General features: G+C 43.3%; 1 protein-coding gene across 5 annotated transcripts in view; it reads left to right on the top strand.

Annotated features, from left to right (window-relative positions):
- ARHGEF6 (Rac/Cdc42 guanine nucleotide exchange factor 6) overlaps positions 1-18,137 on the top strand; it is a 117,675-nt gene that overhangs the window by 74,281 nt on the left and 25,257 nt on the right. For all 5 annotated transcript variants that reach the window (XM_072626562.1, XM_072626563.1, XM_072626561.1 and 2 more), the window contains 2 exons: positions 6,130-6,268; positions 9,396-9,455. In XM_072626562.1, the coding sequence (XP_072482663.1) occupies positions 6,130-6,268; positions 9,396-9,455 (199 nt within the window). The remainder of the gene's footprint in view (positions 1-6,129; positions 6,269-9,395; positions 9,456-18,137) is intronic.

Here is an 18,137-nt window from a genome sequence, read left to right as displayed (position 1 = left end):
CAACAAGACTTCCGTATTTCCATGTAGGATACCAATAAAACCCCATATTTTCATGTGGATACCGGTAAAGCCTCCATATTTCCATGCGGGATACTAGTAAGGCCATCATATTTCCATGTGGGATACCAGTTAAGCCTTCATATTTCCACATGGGATGCCAGTTAAGCCTCCATACTTCCATGTGGGATACTAGTAAGGACATCATGTTTCCATGTGGGATACTAGTAAGGCCATCATATTTCCATGTGGGACACCAGCAAGGACACCATGTTTCCCATTTGTAGCAGATTTGCCTTCCTTTGAGTGTACCCTTGGACATACTTTGACCTCAGCTTCAAGTCCTAAACAGCCACAGTTTTGCTAGGCTACTCAAGTCCAAGACAGCCCTCCTGGACCTCTGCTGTCATCTTAAGGGGTGGAGATGGAAGACTGTTAGGACAGCAGGCTACCTTTCTGTGTTCATCCCAGTCCATTGTAAGCAGGCTTGGCTTACAGGTTGTATACAGAGCAGCACTGAGGCAGAATTATTCTACAGGTACCATGGGAAGAGCAGGTGGGCTCCCTTGATCAACACTAGGAACTCCTGCTGTTTTCAGGAAGATGTGTGCCTACAGAACAAATGGGCTCCTGGGATGGCCATGTGGCAGCTGTGGTGAAGGGGAAATGTTGAATGCCTCTGGTGATCGAGGCAGGCAGCTCAGCTGTTTGGTCAGTTGCCTAATTCCGGCTGCTTAAGGCAGACTCTTCTCCCAAATGAATAATGTAGGAAGTTCTGACCCATTTATAGCTCTGCCACATAATCAGCAGAGACAACACACTTATAAACAAGTGCGGCCCCAGAGGCAGACAATGGCATTTATGAGGTCGCTGGTGATGTTGGAAAGATTGATAATAATCGTGACTGTGCTTTCAAGTCTGGGAAAGTACTTTAGAGCATTACCTCTCTGGCACCTCGCAAGGATCCTGAGAAGTAGGTATTGCAGGTGCCATGATCCCAGTTTTTCAAATGAGGAAACTGTCGTTCGTTTGTTTCAGTCATGTCAGATTCTTCATGATCCCATTTAGAGTTTTCTTAGCAGAGATTCTGAAGTGGTTTGCCATTTCCTTCTCCAGCCCATTTTACACATGAAGAAACTGAGGGAAACTGAGGCAAACAGGGTGAAGTGACTTGCTCTAGGTCACAGCTAGTAAGTGTCTGAGGCTAGATTTGAACTTAGGAAGATGAGTCTTCCTGACTCCAGGCCTGTACTCTATCCACTGTAGCGCCACCTAGCTGTCTTGCTCATGTAGCTACTAAGTGTTAAAGGCAGGATTTAACTCCAGATCTTTCCGCATCTAAGTCCAGCATGCTTTCCCCTTTGCTGTGGACACAAAGCTATTTTTAGCCCCATCAGTGGCTGTGCTTACTTCCTGTGAGGAAATTCCAGGGGCTTTCTCCCTTGTTCCCTGCTACCACCTAAGGGGTTAAAGGCTCCTGTTCTGGGGCCAGTCTTGGGAATATAGCCCTGCCTTGTGTTCCTCTCTTAGCCTCCTTCTCCTAAAACCCTGATACTTAAAAGGCTAAAACTGGGCTCCAAGAAGGTCCGCTGAAGCCCGAGATAGTTGTTGATTTCTCTCTTGTCCCTATACCCACAAGGCCAGTTAGGTCCAGCCTGGGTGAGCTTGTCCAAATGTTCTTTTCTTGCCTCGCCCTTAACTTGCTCTATTCTCCCCATGCTCTGGAAATCATTTTCAGCTTTTTGGGGTCATTTACCTTTGTTTTCCTTCTCCTTGCAGAGATCCAGGGTATCATGTCAGCCTCTGTTGTTTCCTCAGCAGTTTCTCACATACCTCCAACCCTCCTGTATAAAGTATCTATGTTATCGTTTAGCACACACAAGAGATCTCTAACCTATAGCAAGAAGGCCTTTGTCTAGAGAAAGACCTATTCATCACATCCTATTCCGGTGTCATTCCTTGGCACACAAAAGAGAGCATAACCTCTCCTACTAGTAACAAACAATTCCACAACCTTAGAGATTATTTAGTCTAACACCCATCCCCTCTCCCCGCCAACACACACACCACTGATCCCCTGCCATATTTCAAATGAAGAAACTAAGGCTCCAGGAAGTGAAGTGGTTAGTCTAAAGTCACTCAGGGGTCAGAGCCAGGACTAGGACTTCCAGAAGCATCATCTTGTTGGACCATGTCAAGTTCCTCTTGGTCTCCTGGACTCAGTTTTCTTACCTACAAAATGAGAGAAGTGGGGTACAGAAACTGCCTTCCAATGCCAACCTCCAGTGTGTCTAATTTTGGAGTTTCCATTGCACATGATTCCTCTTTGACAATTTAGGATGTTTTTCACATATACCAAGGGAGAGAATCTCATAACACAATAAAGATGGAAATTAAGGTTTTTGTATTACTTGTTCTCCCTAGGGAAGCTTCTCTTCCTTTTGATCTAAGAGGAAAAACTATGAGCCCAGTAGAGAGAGTTTGAGGGAAAAAAGCCAGAAGAGATGACATAGTCAAAACGACAAAGGGTGCATTGTGCTAAAGCAAGTTTTTGGTCCCTTGAAAGTTTCACCTGTAATCAATGATGCATGCTCCAGTTTTATTATTGGTTGACTCATTTCCCTGGGTCAGGACTTGAAGTTCCCTGATGGGGTGGAAGTTCCTTCGAACCTGTTAGAGTGGCCCTAAAGGCATAGTTTGTTGAAAAGTTTCATTCAGTGATCTCAGGATCATAAATTTTTAGACGGAAGGGCCCTTGAAGGTCAACCTTCTCATTTTACTGAGAAGGAAACTGAGGTCTTAGTCAATGAAGTGAATTGCCTACGGTCAGATAGGTGTCCAAGTTGGAGGTCAAACCCATATCCTCTGACTGTACATTCTTAACCCCCTTGACCTTTTTATTCTCTCCTTGCTGGTTTTCCAAGCCTCTTCCTCTCTCTGCCCCCCCCTCCCCGCTGCCCCATCCTTCCAAAAAGGTCATTTTCTGTGTCTTTATTAATCACTGAAAGAGAATTGTGTTTGGAGAAATTCACACCATCCCAAAACCATGGCAAGTTATGTAAAGTTTCATAAAACCCAAGGCCAGAGCAACTGGTTTGTTTACAAAAATGACCACTTCATTGTTTGAGTGTTAAATCAGGAAACCTGAGTTCACTCCCCAGTTGTGACTCTAATGCACTGTCCATTTCAAAAGGGAGCACATCATGATAGCACAAACCCTAGGCACAGGTTTGACGGGTCATAAGAACAATAATAATATATATGTATATATATGCATATATGTACATATATACATATATGCATACACACACATATATATGGGATTGAAAATGTAGCTCATTTGCAGGCCTCAACAATCTACCTTTGAGGAGGGGACCACTATTATCCCTATCTTATCAAGGAGAAAACTGAGGCCAGCAGAGGGAAGAGACTTGTCCAGAGTCACACAGCTAGCAAGTGACTGAAGCTGGATTTGAACTAGGCTTCCTGCCTCCTAGTCCAGCACTTTCTCCATTATATAGCATGGCACTTTTCCATTTAATAGGTGATCATGGGTTAGTTATGTCCCTTCTCAGGGCCTTAGTTTTCTCTTCTGTAAACACAGTGGGATTCATCAGTCCTCATCTGTAGAATTGGTGTGACTGTCAGATGAGTTCATCTCCCCGAGGACTATGGGTAGGAATGCTGTTTGCAACCATATCATGGTTATTTAGGCTATGATGGGATCCAGGTAGGACACAGGAGAATGAGACCGCTGCCACCACCACCAGTCCTGAAACCTAGTTAGCAGGAGGATTTCCAGGACTTTCTCTAGACCTTGACTGTCAAGGGAGAAAATGCACATGTTGGGGTTTCTCGCCCTCTTTGGGTTTGGGGACTCAGAAGCAGGAGATGATAGGAGGGCAATGAACAGGAAGGAGAGGGAGAAGCTGTACTTCTCAGCCCTGGCCGCCATTCATGCATTAGGTGAATTTCTTTGTGTAGGCCTCTAGGTGGAATGAGAATACCAAAAATGGGTGTGGAAACCTTACTAGCTGGGCCCTCCCTCTGCCTCGAGAAGCCTCTGAACCCTGCCATTTAGAGGAGCCTTTGGTTTTTCTAACCCTGATGAAGTCAAGTCAAGCCCAGCACTGTACTAAGCACTGCTTCAGAGGCTAAAGCAAGTATTCATGAAGTACCTACTAAGTGCCAGGTGCTGGGGATGCAAAGAAAGGCAAAACACTCCCTGTTCTTGAGGTGCTCCCAGGCTAATGGGGGAGATGATACACCAATGACTGTGTGCAAACAAATGGGAGCCAGTCACAGAGGGAAGGCCCTGACAGGGAGAAGGCTCAGGAAAGGCTGCCTAGTGAAGGTGGGATTTTGGCAAGGACTTGAAGGGAGCTGAGGAAGCCTGGAGGCAGCTGAGGAGGGAGAATGGATCAGGCGGGGGGTATGGGGGGAGATGGGAGTGATTTGGGTAAGGAACAGCATGGAGGCCTCGTCCCTGGGTCACAGAATACACGGAAGGGAGTAAGACATGGAAGACCATGGGAGTAGGAAGAGGCCTTGTCATGAAGGGCCTTCAAAAGTCAACAGGATTTTGTGTTTGTTCCAGGAGGTACTAGGGAGACCGCAGAGTTTATGAAGTTGGGGAATGATGTGGGCAGATGAGATGGAACTTGGCTCAAATAGTCCAGTGCACATGTGACACTGGGCAAATCATTTAATCTTTTCTGTGCCTCAGTTTCCTCATACAGAAAATGGGTCCAAGGCCCCTTTCAGCTCCAAACTCATTGTAAGGTTGAGGTAAGGGTCAAATGAGAGAATGTGGTTGGCAGAACAGGTGTCCATTAAGTGGTAGTCAGCTGCACGGGGCTATAGGTGGAGATGGTTCTCTGCTTCAGGTGCTCTGGCCCACTGTGGCCCAGCCTCTGCCAGCCCTCCTGGCTACCCTTGCTGGAATTCGTTTCACCTTCCCATTTGGTGCTGCTTCTGCAAACATGGCACTTTCCCTCTGCTCCCTCATTGTGCTCTCCTTTGACGGTGCAGGAGAGTGGTGTCAGGAAAGGCCTTGTAGGAGTACTTGGCACTTAAGGTGAGCCCTGAATGGAAGTGAGTCTCCTCCAAGGCAAAGGTGAAAGAAAAGGGGGCAGGAGATGTGGCCAGTTTGGTTGGAAAGTAGTTTGTGAGGGGTAGAAATGTCGTCATCATGAGGCTAGCTAGCATTTACATAAAACTTGAAGGTTTGTGAAGCATTTTACATATGTTATTTCATTGATTCTCACAGCATCCCTGGGAGCTGACTGCGCTTATTATCCCCATTTTACAGATGAGGAAACTGAGGCAGACAGAGACAAAGTGACTTGCCCAGGGTCATAGAGCTAAGGCTCCAAGGCAGGATTTGATCTTAGGTTTTCCTGACCCCAAATCCAGCACTCTGTCCACCTAGCTGATAGGAAACCAATCAGGAAAGGTCAATTGAAAGTAGATTGTGATGGATTTTCAATGCCAAGCAGAGTTGGTATTGTTTCATAGACATACTTGGGAATACTGTGGACCTAGCTGTGCTTTGCAAATTTGAAGGATGGATGAATTGGAGAGGGAGAGGATGGATGGAAGGAGGCCAATTAGGAGGCTATTGCAGTAGTCCAGGGGAGTGGCCATGAGGGCCCCAAACTAGGGAGGTGGCTCTCCAGTGGAGAGAAAGAGATGGACGAGCGAGATGTGGAGGCTGAATTGCCAAGACTTGGCAACTGATTGAATGTGGAATGTGAGGAATGGAGTAGACTGCTGTTGGGAACCTGGGTGACAGGAAGGATAGAGGTGAAGGGCAGCAGTGTGACCCTGGGCAAGTTACTTGTCCTCTGTTTGCCTCAGTTTTTCTTGTCTGTAAAATGGGGATAATAATAGCACCCACTTCCCAGAGTTGTTGTGAGGATCAAGTGAGTAAATGTAAAGTTCTTGGCACAGTACCCGGTGCATAGTAGGTACTATAGAAATGCTTCTTTAACCCTTTCCCACCTGCCAGACTAGCATTGTGGAGCGCTTGTGGTCTGTCTCCTTCTAGGGGCAAACAGTGGCACGCCCCTGTTCCCCATGGTAACGTTCTCCACGACCCATGAAGTGAAGAGTGCTTTTGTTTCTCCTTAGTGACAGTCTGGAAAAGTTTATGGAGAGTCAGGGAGCAGCCAATCCGGGAATTCTCCTATTGACAACAAACCTCAGCAAGCCCTTCATGCGACTGGAAAAATACGTGTCTCTCCTCCAAGAGCTGGAGCGCCACATGGAGGTAAGAGGCAGGCCGCAGCCCATGTGGGCAGTGTGGAAGGTGCTCGCCTTGGATCTCCTGCTGGCATTGTCCCCAGGTTAAACAGTTTATCCTCTGCATGGGGAAACTGAACCCCGAGTTGTGGTGTAGTAGCCCCAGACTGGGGCTCTCTGTAAGGCCTTTCTCTCCACTTGTCCTGCCCCATCCGTGATCTCCAAAGGCAGCTTGATAAGACCAGGCTTGGAGCTAACTGCTCTGCTGCTACCTCTGGGGCCCTTCAGCCAGGTAGCTTGGGGGCTCACAGAGGAGCTTTACTGTTCTTACCCTTTTTTATTATTTTGACAACTTAATTCAAGCTCTGAGTGTAACAGTCTCTTAGCGTTCAAGGTCGCAGTAAAAATTTCAGGTGCTTCCCAGGGAAATCTAAACTCAGAAATGGGTTCAGGGTTGATTTCTTCATCTGTTGATGCACAAATATGTGACCATTGTCACACATTCACCTCCCCCCCACCACTTTAACAATTTTTCTCGATCTCTTTCGTTCTTGTCTCCTTTATTTCCAAATAGATCCCTTTCCCTCCTCTACTTTCCAGCCCTCTTCCTAAAGGATAAAAAAAGAAATCAAAACAAAATGGTTCAGCAAAACTAGCCAACACATCAACCAAGTCTGATGGTATATACAGTGCTCCATACCCATAGTCCCTCACCTCTGAAAAGAAGGAAGGCAAACCTTTACATGTGGAGTCTCTGTTTTACCCAGGATAATTGTACTATAGTTACAGTAACTTCATTTAAATAATTGAGACTTGGGTGAGGCCTTAAATGGAATAACATCCTAGACCCTTGATGCTTCTTGGAAATATTTCAGCCAGTAAGAATTTCATGAGCACCCACTGTGTGCCTAGTCCTGTGCTATCATGTCTATATATTCTGTGGCTGTAGATGGGGGAAGAGGGCCCATTTGGGGAGCTTGCATTTACCCTGGTTGCTCTTCCTGTTGTCTGGGGAAAGGGTTTGAGGTTTTAAAAAGGCTCGGTTAACTTTAAAGAAAGAGGCTCTGTACTTCTGTGCTAGCCCCACCGTGTGCAAAACCACATTCTCAGGGTACAGGACCTGCCCGAAGCCAGGAGGCAGTAGGGGAGCTGCTGAGCAAAGGCTGCCAGAGTGGGGTTTCCGTTATGGCTCAGCAAGGAGCTGACCTCTGGCTACCTTTCCAACAACTGAACTATCTGAGGCTTGCCCATCGGTAGCTATCATGAAAAATCCATATCTGCTGTCGATCAATACTGTGCATGCTCAGGAACAAACAACCCAGCCTAAAGAAACAAAAGAAAGCCAAAAAAAAGACCAGCCCTTTCCCTGCTTGAACCCCCTCCTTGACATTCCCCTTCACTAGAGTCTCCATTTGGTGCCTGCCTCCTCCAACCACCAAATATCTCGTCTTTAGCTGGGTCAGAACCTTTCTCTGGCTTTCTGATTTTCTTAACAGGGCAGCAAAGCTAAATGGTGGATCCCAACATGAAAGTGACAGCATCGAATGCCAACTTCTGCTGTCTTATCCACCCTACTAAAATTGAAAAGTAACAACTTAAATCTAAAAGGAGTTTGGCCTCTTTCTCCCTGGTCCTTCATTGTGAGAATATAAAAAAAAAACCCTAGCAGTAACACCTGAGAGAACCCTCAAACTAGCAGAGTAGGTCTACCCTCAGATAAGGCTACTTCAGGTTCAGAGTCTACTATGGATTTGTAGCCACTCAGAATCATAGCTCAGGAGCCCCCATCAATTTGTTTACTTTTACTGATCAACCAGGGCAAAAAATTAGTTCAAAACAAAAGCATTTAATGAAAAAGAATATTTTTTTTTTTAAAAATAGCACAAAACTTAAGCCCAGAGGGAATACCTCTATCTTTCCATTTCTAAAGCAAATTACTGTATTTATTAGGTTTATGTGACCCAGTAAAGCTTTTTTAGACTTTGAGCTTCCTTATGTATCTGTCCTGGATCATAACCATAGTCCATCCACCTTTGTATTCTATCACCAAAAGATGGCCCAAAGCAGAATGTTTAAAGTTGCCCTTTGGTGACATTGACTTCCAGAAGTTAAGAGAGGTCACTCAAATATCTCTGTCTTCCTTTTGTAACTAGCTTTAGATCCATCATCTGGGACTTGATCTAAACCTGTCTGGAATCTATTCATATTTTCCACTTTGATGATTTACTTGGGGTTATAAGTTCCATGAGATTCTAAGGCCTTGTTTCAGAAGTAATCTTTGGGAGGAAACTTTGACATTTCCCAAGTTGGGTTTAAGTTGGGTCCTACAGCATCAGTAAATAAACATTTTTGAAAAGCAGATTTGGTTAATTGCTTTATTCCTCACACTGCACCCCAAATTCCCTCACTCCTGGCATTCTGCCCTAGTGATAGCTCCCTTTGGAAGAATTCTTCTTTTTCCTCTTCCTCTTCTTCCTCCTCTTCTCCTACTTCTTCTTTTTCGTCCTCTTCTCCCTCCTCTTCTTCTTCTTTCTCTTCCTCTTCCTCCTCTTCTTCTTCTTCTTCCTCCTCTTCTTCCTCTTCTTCTTCTTCCTCCTCTTCTTCCTCTTCTTCTTCTTCCTCCTCTTCTTCTTCCTCCTCTTCTTTTTCCTCTTCTTCTTTCTCTCCTTCTCCTTCTTCTTCTTCCTCTTCCTCCTCCTCTTCTTCTTCTCCTTCTTCCTCCTCTTCTTTCTCTTCTTCCTTTTCTTCTTCTCCTTCTTCTTCCTCTTCCTCCTTCTTATCTTCTTCTCCTTCTTCCTCTTCTCCTTCTTCCTGTTCTCTTTATTCCTATTCTTCTTTCTGGACCCGTGATATCATTGCCATCAAATGTTGGTGTGAAGACTACCTTCAGTGATTAGAGATGCAGTGTTTGTGTTGCAGTACTTCCAGAGAGTTGCCTGGGGACCCTGAGAAGCGAAGCAAGTTGTCACACAGAATTCTTATAGGTATCTAAACAAAAATGACAAAAGGGGAAATGGGGACTTCTCGGTGACAGAATCTGTGGTGTGAAACCAGATGCTTGATGTGTCTGCATCCTCCTTGTAACAGAAGAGAATGGGATACTGGGTTTCCCAGTACAGTGGTTAAAAAATTAAGGAGTATCTCTCTTTTCCTAGGAGTCTCATTTGGACCACCAGGATGTTCTGAAAGCTATTGGATCATTCAAGGCACTGGCGGTAGGTGATGGTCCCCATTTCTGTGCTACGTCCCTAAAACCAGTGACTCAAAGCTGACACTTTTTTCCAAATACAAAGGTCTCAAGAGTGGAAACAGTGGGCTCAGGGACAGTACCACTGGGTTCAAGTTTCATTTAACTTTTGTCTTCTCCATATTCCAAAAAATTATGCTTACCTATCAAAGCTTGCAAACCTTAGTGTATGAAGTCAACGCATTTTCAATATCTGCCACATAAAGCACCAGTGTGTAGGTGGGGGATTTCCTTTTGTCTCTATCTCTACCCCATTATGGACCACCTTGTATTTTGTGCAACTCATGAGTCACCAAAATGAGCCCGACATGATTGTTGGAGTCAACTACCAACAGGCAACAAAGTGGAAGTTCATTCATAGCAAAGGAAGTAAAAATCCCTCCTCATACCACAAAGGAAAAAAGTGCTTTATGAAGCTTTGGACCCACCCTTCCAAGGGCACCTGCGGTCTCAGGTCTTTGAGGATGGTAATCATTTTTTTCAGCTTTGTAGTCAAGTCACCATTTCCCTGAAATCGACAAGGAAAAGACAAAAGAAGATTCTGGGGAATGGTCACAGGGAGGTTAGGTAGCCGAACTCTGGAGATCTCTCTCTCCACTTTAAAGAACCTTTCTTTCTTTCGTCCTCTGGGTGCTTTGGGATGTAGCGACAGCTCTGTTTGTTTCCCTTTCTTTTTCCTGGCGGGGGAATATGGGCAAATGACTTACTCATCACCATCAACTTCAAGACCAGAGGTCTCCATTGCTTAGTGTCTACAGTACCTAGCTTGGCCTACTTAGCCTTGTTGCGGCTCTCATTTTATTTTGCGCCCTTACCATGTTCCCTACGGTTTGGATTATAGTCCTTTATTGGCAGGCTATGTTGACTTCTAATCCTTACGCACAGGGTTTTGGTCATAATTATAGGAGGCTAGGGACTGGCCTTGTGATTTCATTGGTCTGATGAGGGAGCTCCCTCTACCAGTGGAGACTGGAGCCTTCTCTCTGAAAGAGGGTCTTTGAGAGTTGCCCAGATCACTGAGACATTGGGTGACTTACCCAGGGGTCCCCAGCTTGTAGGGTTCAGAGAACTTGCTGGCGCCAAGGCTCTCTTCCCATCTATGGCACCATCTTGTAGCTGTTTGATCCAGAACATTTTGCACATGTCATTTATAGAAGTGGAAAGAGTACTGGAGCTACAGTTAGAGGGCCTGGGTGCAAATCCTCCTGTGACTTTGGCTAAGTTAGGGTTTTTGGTTTTGTTTTTGCCTTTCTTGATATTTCCTGCACTTAGCACAGGGTGACTTCCCTTTCTTGGCCTTAGTTTCCTCTTCTGTTAAATGAAGGAGGTGGTTAGATTATCCTTATAGTCCTTTTAACTCTAAATCTGTGAGTCATATGAGGTAGGTTTGATATTCCTCATTTCATGGAGATGCAGACCGAAACCCAGAGAGGGGAGGTGGTCCTTTATGCAGGGACACAGAGACACAAACTTCAAATTGAAAGAGACCATCTCGTCCAACCTATAGGTGAACAAGAATCTCCCAACAATATACCAGAAGACCTCCGGGCACAGGGAGCTCAGTATCTCCCAAGGTGGCCCAGTCCACTGTTGGGAAGTATTTTTTCTGCAATCAAATGAAATTTTCCTTTCTTCAATTCTCACATATTTTTTCTAGTGGGGCAGCTAGGTGGTGCAGTGGATAGAGCACCAGTGCAGGAGTCAGGAGGAACTGAGTTCAAATATCACCTCAGACACTTGACACTCACTAGCTGTGTGACTTTGGGCAAGTCACTTAACCCCAGTTGCTGCATCTTGGGTCATCTCTAGTCATCCTGATGAAATGTGGTCACTGGATTCAGATGGCTCTGGAGGAGAAGTGAGGCTGGTGACCTGCACCTCCCTCACTCAAAACAAAGTCAAGTGCAAGTCATGTCATCATTTCTCTGATGGCATGTTCTTCTTTGGCAACAAAGGACAAACACACACAGATTTTTTTCTAGTTCTACCCTTCAGGGCCAGGCCGAATAAGTCTCTCCTTTTACCACATGTGAGCCCTTCTGGCACTTGACTACAACTCTCATGGTCCTCTTAAGTCATCTCTACTCCAGCTCCTTTGCCTGATAATCATATGATTTGATGTCAAGGCATTTTTTACTGTTACCCATCCCAGCCTCTGTCCATTGGACATCTTTGTATTCTTTCTAAAGTATGGTACCTAGAATTAAGCATGGTGTTCTTTCCAGATGTGATCTGACCAGGGCAAGGTACAGCACCTACTGTCAGGTCCAGGTCCTCAGTTTGGGGTGCCATGCCTCTCTTAATGCACACTAAGGTTGCATTTGCTTTCTTGGCTAATATATTATTATTGATCCATATTGATCTTATAGTCCACTGAAACCACCAGATCTTTTTCAGTTAGACTGCCTGCTAGCCATGCTTCCCAAATCCCGTGAAGTTGTTTTCATTTTTTTATTTAAACATAAGACATTAATTACTTATTCCTATTAAATTTCATCTTATTAGACTTCAACCCATTTTTCAAGCCTATGAGAACCTTTGCACCCAATGTATTATCTGTCCTTCTCTCTCTCTATCTATATTTTTCTACCTGCTGGCCTATCTCCCTCTCTACCTACCTGCTGACCTTTCTTTCTCTCTCTTTTATCCCTCTTTCCTTCTTTTCTTTCTTTCCTTCCTTCTTCCTTCCTTCCTTCTTCCCTCCTTCTTTCTTGCCTTTCTTCCTTTCTTCATTTCTTTGTTTCTTTGTTCCTTCCTTCCTTCCTTTACTTCCCCCTCCCTCTCTTCCTCCCTTGCTTCTTTCCTTTCTTTGTTTCTCCCTTCCTTTCTCCCCCCTCCCCCATCTATCATGCCTATGTCTGTGTTGTTTTAATTCTGAGAATACTATCTGTTCCTTTATCCAAGGCATTGATTAAAATGTTCAACAGACCAGAACCACACCTGGATCCCTGGGGCACTCCACTGGAGACCTTATTCTAAGCTGACATTGAACCATTCAAGACTATTCTTTGGCCCTTGCCATTTGACCAGTTCTGATTCTGGCAAATTATACAATTGTGTAGCACACATCTCCCTGTCTTTTCCAGAAGAGTAGCTTGAGAGACTTTATCAGTTGCTTTGCTAAAAATCCAGGCACATTCTGTCTCTAACATCTCTCTGATCTATCAGACTAGTGGTTCTGTCCAAAAAAACCAAAAAAAAACAAAAAGGAGGGAGATCCATGTGCTGTGGCCTCTTACTGATGAAGCCCAGCTGGTTGTCTGTGACCCTTTAATAACACATTCTAGGTCTTTGCCAGGTGTCACAGTGAGATGCACTGACCTATGGTTTCTAGATTGTCCTCCATCCTTTTTGAAAAGAGGGAAGTGATACACAGAACAACCACAGTGTGTGAGGAATTTTTCTGGTAGACTTAGTCCTTCACAGCAATGCAAGAACCTAAAAAATTCCCAATCGACTCTTGAGGCAAAATGCCTTCTATATCCCGAGAAAGAATTATGGAATTGGATCACAGAATGAAACAGATCATTTTCTTTTTTGTTATGTTTTGTTTTGTTTTATGATTTTTCCCATTCATTTTAAATCTTCTATGCAACATCACTAAGGTGAAAATGTATTTAATAGGGATGTATGTGTAGAACCTATATAAGATTGCATGCCATCTCGGGGAGGGAGTGAGGAGGGAGGGGGGAAGAAGGGGGAAGGAGGGGAAAAAAATCTAAGCTATATGGAAGTGATTGCAGAAAACTGAAAACAAATAAAATAATTTAAAACAAAATAAAAAAAGAAAAAAGGGAAGCAGATATTAGCCCTTTGCCAGTCCTGTAGCATCTCTGCTACCATCTTTCAGTGATCACTGATGGGGGCACAGCCACCATTTCTTTCCAGACTGGCATTGTTGTCCACCTGGGCCTTAGCTAAGTACTCCCTTACTATCTTATTCCCTATCCCAGGTATCAGCTCCTCTTATCCTCCTCCCTCCCCTCTTTGCTCCTTTCAGCCCAAAAATCATTCTCTGTGGCGAAAAAAACAGAAACAAAGTCACAATTGGGCTGCTTTACCTTCCCAGTCATCTGTCATTACCATCCTCCCAAACACTTTGAATAGAGGTCCAGTTCCTTCCTTGATCTTCCTCTTTCACCCAGTACAGCTCTAAAACCAATCTAATCCTTATTTGTTCCCCTTTAGCATCCATCCTCTGCTCTCTCAGCTTGTTGGAGCCTTATCGATCCTGGCACTCTGCTGTGCTGTATTGTTCGTTGATCTTCTTCTACCTGTCCTGGCTTTCAGCTTTTCTTCATGTCTTCTTCTCATCTAAATTGGATGATGAGTTCCCTGTTTATCCCTGTTGGTCCTTTGAGTCTTTTTCTTCCTCATCAAAATTGTTTCTTTTTGTGTCTTTAGAACTTCATTCTTGAGAAATTCTCATCACCCTCGGGCTGACTTCCCCTGTAGAACTTTAATCTGTGGGATCCTACTTTGAAACCTGCTCTCTCCAAAACTAGGGTACACATCAGTCTCTGGTCAACCTTCCTCTCCTTTTCTGTTATAAGTTCTGTGATGAAATGATCACTTCTCTCTAAAAGTTTCTCAGTACAGTTCCTCCTTGTTGGTGAGAGTCAGATCCAGAATAGACGTTCCCCCTTTTTGCTTCCTCTGCCTTCTAAAATAATGAACTTGTCATTAAGGCAAGTGAAGAAGTTATTAGTTGTTCCACTTTCAGTAGAGAGAGCTCCAGTGGGTGTCTATACGATTGAAGTCCTACAATCCTGGCTTTGTGGCAGGCTAAGAATGTGTTTCCTTGATGCCTTATTCATTTCTTCTTGCTGCCCAGGTGTCTGTAGTATACTTCAAATGACAATGGTGCTTTGCTTTATGTCTCTGTTCATCATTACCCATATGCTTTTTACCATGCCTTTTAAGTCTAGTTCCCACATTTTTCTTTGACACTACTGCATCTTCTTCATATAAAATTGTCCTCCCCGTGCCTTTGTGTCTCTTTATCCTTTTGAATAGGTTCTATCCTTTTGGTTCCATATTCCACTTGTCAAAGCCTCCCCCAGAAAGTTCTGGTGAATTTGTTGAGGTCACTTTTCTAGACTACTGTGCTTGTTCCTCATTCCTTGGACTTTTGTGTCTCGCTGTCTGAAGCAATGGTTCTTGCTGTTCCTATCTCCTTTGGATCTGTCTCCTTTGAATTTTTGACTGTCTCTAATCCTATTTTTCCCACATTGTGGCTTCTTCTGATGGCATAGAGTGGTGTTTCTCAAATCATGCTGCAGGTGACCCTGAAATACCCCAAGTTTGTTTTTTAAAATGAGCCCTAAATCATCTGTTAATAGTCATTAACAAGAATCATTTTAGAGAGTTTTACTGCAAGAGTTCTGCCAAAGTTTTGTTGAAATCAAAGGGTTCTGCCACTGTAAAAGTTTGAAAACCAGTGAAATTGAAATTGATGGAAATAGTTTTCTCCTGCCCTCTTCCTTTTTAGTGTAAAGTTCTTTTGATTAGATTTGGAAGACTGTATGCAAATACTTTCTCATCTCTTCTTGTCAGATGTATCCTATTCCTGGATGCAAGCCTCACATTTCTATATTTTGAGCCTTGGTCTAGAGATCCAAAGTTTACTCTCACTTGACATATTTTTAAAAACTAAATTATTTTATTTGTTTTCAGTGTTTGACAATCACTTCCATATATCTTAGATTTTTTTCCCCTCCCTCCCCCTCATCCCCTCTCCCTCCTCGCTCCCTCCTGGAGACAGCATGCAATCTTATATAGGTTCTACATGTACATTCCTATTAAATACATGTTTACCATCTTTTTTTAAAATTAATTTATTTGTTTTCAGTTTTCTACAATCACTTCGTTAAGTCTTGGATTTTCTCCCCCTCCCTCCCTGAGACAGAGTGCAATCTTATATGGGTTCTACACATACATTCTTATTAAATACATTTTCACCTTAGTCATGTTGCATAGAAGAATTAAAACAAATGGGAGAAACCATGAGAAAAACCAAACCAAAACCAAACATCACACAAGAAAAAATAGTCTGCTTCATTCTTTGTTCTGATTCCATAGTTCTTTCTCTGGATATAGGTGGTATTTTGCCTCAAGAGTCCTGTGGGAATGTTTTAGGTCCTTGCATTTCTGTGAAGTACTAAGTCTACCGGAAAAATTCCTCACATACTATGGTTGTTACTATGTACAAAGTTCTCCTGGTTCTGCTCCTTTCACTCAGCATCAGTTCATATAAGTCTTTCCAGGCCTCTCTGAAGTCTTCCTGTTCATCACATACTATGGTTGTTACTATGTACAAAGTTCTCCTGGTTCTGCTCCTTTCACTCAGCATCAGTTCATATAAGTCTTTCCAGGCCTCTCTGAAGTCTTCCTGTTCATCATTTCTTATAGCACAATAGTATTCCATTACATTCATATACTACAACTTGTTCAACCATTCCCCAGTGGATGGCCAGCCCCTTGATTTCCAGTTCTTGGCCACCACAAAGAGAGCTGCTATAAATATTTTTGTACATGTTGGGACCCTTTCCCATTTTCATGATCTCTTTGGGATACAGTCCTAAGCAATATTGCTGGGTCAAAGGGTATGCACATTTTTGTAGCCCTTTGGGCATAGTTCCAAAATGCTCTCCAGAATGATTGGATCAGCTCACAGCTCCACCAACAATGAATTAGTGTTCCAACTCTCCCACATCTTCTCCAACATTTGTCATCTTCCTGTTTTGTCATGTTAGCCAATCTGATAGGTGTAATGTGGTACCTCAGAGTTGTGTTGATTGGCATCTCTCTAATCAATAGTGATTTAGAGCATTTTTTCATCTGACTATAGATTCTTTTAATTTCTTCCTCTGAAAACTGCCTGTTCATATTCTTTGACCATTTATCAATTGGGGAATGACTTGTATTCTTGTATGTTTGACTCAGTTCTATATCATATCATATCATGTCATATCACATCATATATCATATATATCATATATCTATAATGTAATATGTAAATATAATATACATGAGGCCTTTATCACAGATACTAGTTGCAAAAATTCTTTCCCAGTTTTCTGCTTCCCTTTGAATCTTGGTTGCATTGGGTTTGTTTATGCAAAAACTTTTCAATTTACTGTAAGCAAAATTATTCATTTTGTACTTCATAATGTTCTCTATCTCTTGTTTGGTCAAAAACTTCTCCATTCTCTGTAAATCTGACAAATATACTATTCCTTGCTCTCCTAATTTGTTTATAGTATCAGTCTTTATAACTACAGCATATGTCCTTGGACTTTATTCTTGTGTACAGTGTCAGGCATTGGTCTGTGCCCAGCTTCTGCCACACTGTTACCCAGTTTTCCTAGCAGTTTTTGTCAAACAGTGAGTTCTTATCCCAGAAGCTGGGGTCCTTGGGTTTATCCAACAGTAGATTGCTATATTCATTGACTGCTGGTCTACCCCTCTATTTCTTAGCCAGTACCAAGTAGTTTTGATGATTGCTGCCACTTGCCATCTTCTTAAGTAGATGTTCACTTACCAAACCTTCCTTTCTCTTCTGAAACCTTTGCCCTTGATGGGCAGCACTGATGACAGCACTGTTTGTGTCTCTGAGGTCTTCAATTTCTTGCTCATGACTTCATAATCTTTGACAATAATGTCTAGGCTTCATTTGGCCATATCCTTTGTACCTACCTTAATCCCTGAATCTGGGGATTTGTCATCCATTTTGATAGATCTTGGAAGGTTTTCTGTCATGTCCCAGAGGATAGTAGAGCTCTCTGCTATTGTCACTTTGACAAATAACCACCTCCTTCTCCCCTCACTTGGGAATTACCAGTCACCACAACTCATCTTTTTTTTTCTCTGAGCCATAGTAGATGAATTCTCACCTGATGAGATCCCACCACATCCTCATTCCTCAGGAGGTGAGCAAGCCCTTCCTCCTTAGACGTTCCAGCTCCTTCCTCTACAGAAAGAACCTCCCTTCTGTTACTTACTCCAAGCATTTAGTGGTCCTGCATCTTCCTTTTCTCTGCTCTGTTCCATTTTAGCCACGTGGTTAGGAAGTGATATAGACAGCATTCAGAACTGATTTACCAGACTCTAAGGCTAAGGAACTTCTGAGTACATTCTTTGCCTCATACCATTTGAGAAAAGATGTGATGGTTCCATTGAGGAAGACAGCAAAGCTTTGAGGGAAAGCATGAAACGAAAACAATTTACTTCCTTTAGAACGATTGCATGTGCTCATACATGCACTTACTATCGGAGGGATGCCGTTAAATTGTTCTCCAGTGTTAAAATTTAATAGAATTTTGACACTTTATAAAACACAATTGGCAAACTGGGAGTTGGAGCCTTTTTGTTTTGTCATCATGGAACTGGGGTTATCCCAGACCCTCAGAGTTGGAAGAGATCTCAGAAGTCAGCGAGTATCTGAACAAGAGTCCCTTTCCCATCATTCTTCATGATTCCCCAGCCTTCGCTTCCAAACCACCAATGAAGGGGGAGCCCACTAGCTCACAGGCAGCCTGCTCCATTTCAGGACAACTGAAATCATTAGGAAGTTTTTCCCTTGTATTAAGTCTAAATCCATTTCTCTTTATGTAGACGACTTCATACTCCTCTCCATCGTCCTTTAACT

The sequence above is a fragment of the Notamacropus eugenii genome, chromosome X (genome assembly GCF_028372415.1).
Source record: "Notamacropus eugenii isolate mMacEug1 chromosome X, mMacEug1.pri_v2, whole genome shotgun sequence".
Lineage (NCBI taxonomy): Eukaryota > Metazoa > Chordata > Mammalia > Diprotodontia > Macropodidae > Notamacropus > Notamacropus eugenii.
Note: the sequence above shows the minus strand (reverse complement) of the source record. Positions and strands in the feature narration are given on the sequence as shown.